Below are 6,753 nucleotides of genomic sequence, written 5' to 3' on the forward strand. Positions count from 1 at the left end.
ATTTTAGAAACCATTTTCTCCTTCATCACTTTTGTTCTCTTTCATCCTCCCCTTCGTTATAACAATAAACCATCCCCCCCCTCTCTCTCTCTCCTGCAACACAGCTAATATGGGGTCCAGGGGGGTGTGAACTCAGAGAGAACACAGTGGACATACTGGGTAGGTCCCTTTGCTCTCAAAACAATTCTTTATGGCATTAATTCCACAAGATGTTGGAAACATTCCTTTGATATTCTGGTCCATGATGGCATGATTGCATCAAGCAATTCCTGTAGATTTTTCAGGTGCACTTTCAAGCTGTAAATCTCCCGTTCTACCACATCCCAAAGGTGTTCTATTGGATTCAGATCTGGTGACTGGGAAGGCCACTGAACAACACTGAACTCATTGTCATGTTTAAGAAAACCAGTTAGAGACGACTTTTGCTTTGTGACATGGTGCATTATCATGCTGGAAGTAGCCATTAGAAGATGGGTCAATTGTGGCCATGAAGGGATGCACATGGTCAGGCAACAATACTCAAATAGGCTGTGGCATTCAAGCGATGATTGATTGGTATTAACAGGCCCAAAGTGTGCCAAGAAAACATTCCCCCACACCATTACTCCACCTCCACCATGAGAAGGTGTGTAATAAAGTGTTTCATGAGTGTATATACAGTGCTGCTCGAAATAATGTGAACCCCTTGTGCAATTATAGATTTTTTTAGTTTTTACCATCTTCGTCTTTTTTACCTGACATAACAGGTTTATATTTATCAATTCCATATGTTGGTTTAGAGGAAATCATGTGTGTAGTAGAAAAACTAAATTATAAAGAAATTAGTGCAGGTGCAAAAATAAGTGAACCCTAAGTTGCAAGAGTAAGAGAAAGTAAGTAAGTAAGTAACAGTTGAAAGTAGGGGAGTAGAATCAGAGTAACAGTTGAAAGTAGGTGAGTAGAATCAGAGTAACAGTTGAAAGTAGGTGAGTAGAATCAGAGTAACAGTTGAAAGTAGGTGAGTAGAATCAGAGTAACAGTTGAAAGTAGGTAAGTAGAATCAGAGTAACAGTTGAAAGTAGGTGAGTAGAATCAGAGTAACAGTTGAAAGTAGGTGAGTAGAATCAGAGTAACAGTTGAAAGTAGGGGAGTAGAATCAGAGTAACAGTTGAAAGTAGGTGAGTAGAATCAGAGTAACAGTTGAAAGTAGGGGAGTAGAATCAGAGTAACAGTTGAAAGTAGGGGAGTAGAATCAGAGTAACAGTTGAAAGTAGGTGAGTAGAATCAGAGTAACAGTTGAAAGTAGGTAAGTAGAATCAGAGTAACAGTTGAAAGTAGGTGAGTAGAATCAGAGTAACAGTTGCAAGTAGGTGAGTAGAATCGGGTGGGGAAATAATTGTGTACCAAATGAACCAATCAAAGGAGAGATATTTAGGAAAGAGTTTGGGCGGGATAAATAGAGATAAGAAACCTGCTCAGTTTTGTGTTACCCATACACGTGAATGCAAACCACGCCATGCCGAGAGGAAAGGATATCTCAGAGGACATCAGGAAGAGGGTAGTGAGAGCACATCAGTCTGGGGAAGGCTATAAAATCATCTCAACAAGATTTGAGCTCCATTAGTCCACTGTGAGGCAAATAATTTACAAATGGAGAGCATTTAACATGACAGCAGCTCGGCCTAGAAGTGGACGCCCTTCCAAAATATCCCCAAGAGCCACAAGAAAAATAATAAATCAGGTAAAAGCCAACCCAAACATAACATCTAGAGATTTGCAGACCTCCCTTGCTGCATCTCAGGTAACTGTGCATGCTTCAACAATAAGTAGAACACTGAATTGAAATGGCATTCATGGGAGGGTTGCTAGGAAAAAGCCTCTGCTGTCAACAAATAACCAAACTGCCCGTCTTAACTTTGCCAGAGACCACCTGGACAAGCCCGAAGGTTTCTGGAAGTCCGTTCTCTGGACAGATGAGTCCAAAATTGACCTTTTTGATCACAATCAAAACCACTGTGTTTGGCGACAGTGTTTTTTTAACACTGTATACCACCAAAAGAACCTTATCCCAACAGTCAAGCATGGTGGTGGAAATGTCAAGATATGGGGCTGCTTTTCCTCCTCTGGGCCTGAAGGACTCCATCATTAAGGGAACCATGAATTCTGAGGTATACCAGGAGATTCTTGAACAGAACGTCAAGCCATCAGTCAAGGAGCTAAAGCTGGGCTGAAAATGGGTCTTCCAACAAGACAACGACCCAAAGCATTCAAGCAAATCTACCAAAGAATGGCTCAGGAGAAAGAAGATTTGTGTTTTGGATTGGCCAAGTCAAAGTTCTGACCTAACTGAGAATACTACCACCACAATCGGTGCTCTTTGGATAAAGGCAGTAATATGGATAAATGGATGATTTACAATATTTAAAAAAAAACGATATACATTAGGTGAATCACCTTTCCCACAATGAGCCACTCACTCTCACTTTGGTTGAGAACTAAGTCAGAGGGGAGAGAAGAGAGACAACTGTAAACAAAGTAATGCTACTCTTATTTAATGTCCTCCTTTAGCACGAGAAAATAGATATGTCATTTGACATTTGTCATGAAAATTGTTTACGTGTTGTTGTTGTTGGTGGCCCACATTATGGCAGTATACTTCAATGACTGAGTGGGACCTTCAAAGTCTGCCAGAGAAGACTGGATATCCAAATACTGGTTGGTTTTCTAACGTTTCAGATTTGTGTAAAGGAAACAAACAACAACAACCAAAAAAAAAACTGGAGGCGATGTCAAGAGAATGGCACGAACATGCATGCTCCTGTACACGAGAACACACACACACACACACACACACACACACACACACACACACACACACACACACACACACACACACAAAATACCCTCGACTGCAACTATGTCCAATAACATTCAGTATGAGACAGTCTTATAAAACATTGTGGTATACAGTTGAATTACACAGAAGTAACGCATACCAAGCAGATATGGAAAGCCCTAAAAAAGCAGGGGCCTCAAGAGTAGACATGACCATGGTTCACTTTACACTATTAAAACCGTGTCCTCCTAAATGTTGAAACCACCGTCACACACACACACAAACACACATACAGACGCACGCACACACACTGCTCACCTGCTGTAGGTACATGAAGGTGAGGGCAGCGCAGGACAGTTGAGGACACATGTCTACGTTGGGCAGCGCGACGCACGTTCCTCCCGCGAGGGGATGCTGCATCGTTTCCCGGTGCACTCTGCTCGAGCCGACGGAGAGGGGGGTTTGCATGCGCGACGTGTATCCCGGTAACGGTAAATGTAGCCTCTAGTTCTGCCTGTCCGTGTTCCTGGTCCCGTTTCCCGGTTCGGTCGGCCTCGTGTCGAGGGTTGTTGTTGTTGGAGAGAGAGTTTAACGGTTGGAACCCGGGTCCCGTGCAGTGGTACAGCGGTGACGGTAACGGAGTCGGTGTGTGTGTGTGCGGAGCGGGACAGCCTTCGCGTGCAGAGCAACGAAAGAGAGAGAGAGCAAGTGTGGTGTGTGTGTGTGTGTGTGTGTGCGCGCTGGCTGCAGTGCGCGCGTTGAGTGTGTGTGTGTGTGTGTGTGTGTGTGTGTGTGTGTGTGTGTGTGTGTGTGTGCGTGCGTGCGTGTGTGTGCGCGTGTGTGTGCGCTGACGTGCCAGCCAGTGCGATGGAGCGTATGAGGAAATGTGTGTGTACTTAGAATAGGGGGGAATTAGAATGCTTGTCGGTGCGAGTGTATGTGTGCGTGTCTTGCCCGGGAATAGACTGTTGTGCCGAGAGCGCTCCTCTCTCTCTCCCTCTCTCTCTTTCTCTCTCTATCTCTCTCTCTCTCTCTTTCTCTTTATCTCTCTCTCTCTCTCTCTCTTTCTGCGTGTCTCTGGCGCCGGGTGAATCGCTGGCTGGACGGTTGAACTTGCCTGTCAGTCGTTTTGAAATGCTGACTACCGGTCTCTTTCTCGGGGCACCGATATCGGCTCTTGCGCTCTCGGTAGACCGCAAACTCAACCTCCCTCTCTCTCACACACACTGTCACTCTCCTCCTTGGGCTCGAGGCAGAGAGCCGGTTTCATTGACCGGAATTTGAACGTCTGGCGTGTGTGTGCGTGTGTGTGTGTGCGTGTGTGTGTGTGTGTGTGTGTGTGTGTGTGTGTGCTCGCGCGCGCGTGCGTGTGTGTTCTGGGCTCGGGGTTGGGGAAAGACACGGAGGATAGGCCTACCTCTGAGGGGAAACAGATGACGCTTTTGATTTGATCTGAGATATTAATGTCTCCAAAGGCCAAGCGAGCAGTACACACATCTAAAATATTATTCCCAAAGACGACAATTAGGCTAAACATGAAAGTCATGTTCAATCAATAGGCTACAGAGACTGACTGATCAATAGGCAATGAATAAATATGGTATTAATATTCATGAACAATCGATAGACTCCATATGAAAGACTATGCCTACATAAACCAGTCCATGCGTACACACATCTGCATGCATACACACATGCTGTCTTTTCTCTGATTACGTTATTGACCGTATTCACCTATTTCAAGAGCAATAACAAAAACGAGAGACCGTGTCACCCATTTTCTACTCGAAAAGAATACGGTAAAAAAAAAAAAAAAAAAAAAGACATAGCCGAAGTCATTGCACATTCTGCAGAAAGAAGGCCATCAATGATTAATATCCGAAAGCAGCGCTGCTCATGAAATGTCAATTAAATTGATGGGGAAACAAAAACCTTTTAGAAGCAAACTTCTCCCTCTCCCAGGCAATCTTGCGGGTTCTAGAGATTACCTGAACTCGACGCCGTCTGTAAATAATACATTAGGAGAGAGCAACACAAAAATGGGGTCGAATTTAAATCCTCTAAAACGTCTACAGAGACGTCTCGTTAAGCAAAAACCTGCATTTTCTCCACACATTCTGACCGATAGTGGACCCTACGAAGTAGTCCTCAAATCAACATTTTAATTCAATTTAAAGTAGCTTACACTGTGAAAGGATAGGACAGTGTGTATCATATGGTATAATAATAATATTCCCTAAATAGACTGTAAAATCGCATCTTAAAGAGAGAGGCAGGGAAGGGAGGATAAATACAGTGCCTTCGGAAAGTATTCAGACCCCCTCACTTTTCCCACATTTTTTTTGTGTTATAGATTCAATTTAAAATGGATTAAATTAAAAATAATTTGCCTTCAATCCACACACAATACCCCAGAGTGACAAAGCGAAAACACGTTTTTTGAAATTTCAGTAAATTTATGAAAATTGAAATACAGAAATACCTCATGTACATAAGTATTCAGACCCTTTGCTATGACACTCTTAAAATTAGCTAAAATGCAAAACATTTAAACAAATCACTTAATAAGTTGAACTGAGTCCATCTTAATGCAAGGATAATAGTTCATGTAATTTTAGAATTTATATCTTTGTTTTTATAGGGTCTCTGATTTGCATAGGAATCAATTACACACTGTGTAGATTAGGATGTCAATACCAACTCAGCAAATATCGATATGAGATAGATTATTTTCCATTAAGGGATTTTTGGACACTTGGTTTAGACACATTTTGTAGAGTGACTGAGATGATGTTGTCCCATCGACTGTGCTTTTTCCTCTGCACCATTCAACTTTGTACATTTTTGTAAGTCTCCCCAGGCCTCAGGGTCGCATTCCTGAGCAGTTTTGTTCCTCTCCATTTGCTCAGTTTGTAATGACAACCTTGATCCACACAGTGTGTAATTGATTCCTATGCACATCAGAGACCCTATAAAAACAAAGATATTAATTCCAAAATTACTAATTAATGAACTATTATCCTTGCATTAAGATGGACTCAATTCAACTTAGTGAGTGATTTGTTGATGACATTTTAGCATTTTAGCTAATTTTAAGAGTGTCATAGCAAAGGGTCTAAATACTTATGTACATGAGGTATTTCTGTATTTCAAATTTAATACATTTACTGACATTTCTAAAAACGTGTTTTTGCTTTGCCATTCTGGGGTATTGTGTGTGGATTGATGGCAAATTCTTTTAATTTAATCCATTTTAAATGAGTCTATAACAACAAAATGTGGAAAAAGTGAAGGGGTCTGAATACTTTCCAAAAGCACTGTAGATGAAATAATGTTTTTCTTTCTTGTGATTGCAACTTGGCCTAAAGCAATGACACACTCACATTTCAGTGTGGTTGTTGGACTATACTACAGCAGACATATCTATATCTATATATCTAGATCTAGATCTAGATATATACACTCACCAAACACTTTATTAGGAACAATATACGAATACTGGGTAGGGCCTCCCTTTGCTCTCAAAACAGCCTCAATTCTTCGTGGCATTTATTCCACAAGATGTTGGGAACATTCCTTTGAGATTCTGGTTCATGATGACATGATTGCATCACGCAATTCCTGCAGATTTTTCAGGTGCACTTTCAAGCTGTGAATCTCCTGTTCTACCACATCCCAAAGGTGTTCTATTGTATTCAGATCCGGTGACTGGGAAGGCCACTGAAGAACACTGAACTCATTGTCATGTTCATGAAACCAGTTTGAGACGACTTTTGCTTTGTGACATGGTGCATTATCATGCTGGAAGTAGCCATTAGAAGATGGGTAAATTGTGGCCATGAAGGGATGCACATGGTCAGCAACAATACTCAAATAGGCTGTGGCATTCAAGCGATGATTGATTGGTATTCACCTGACACACAAAGTGTGCCAAGAAA

At 42.0% G+C, this 6,753-nt stretch overlaps 1 protein-coding gene across 3 annotated transcripts in view; it reads right to left on the bottom strand.

Moving 5' to 3' along the window:
- Positions 1–3,235, bottom strand: part of rbfox1 (RNA binding fox-1 homolog 1) — a gene marked incomplete at its 5' end in the record, with an annotated part of 64,556 nt that extends 61,321 nt beyond the window's left edge. For all 3 annotated transcript variants that reach the window (XM_083677136.1, XM_083677135.1, XM_083677137.1), the window contains one exon: positions 3,134–3,235. In XM_083677136.1, the coding sequence (XP_083533262.1) occupies positions 3,134–3,235 (102 nt within the window). The remainder of the gene's footprint in view (positions 1–3,133) is intronic.
- Between the last annotated feature and the right edge of the window lie 3,518 nt (positions 3,236–6,753).

This window comes from Argentina silus, assembly GCF_951799395.1.
Source record: "Argentina silus genome assembly, chromosome: 9".
Lineage (NCBI taxonomy): Eukaryota > Metazoa > Chordata > Actinopteri > Argentiniformes > Argentinidae > Argentina > Argentina silus.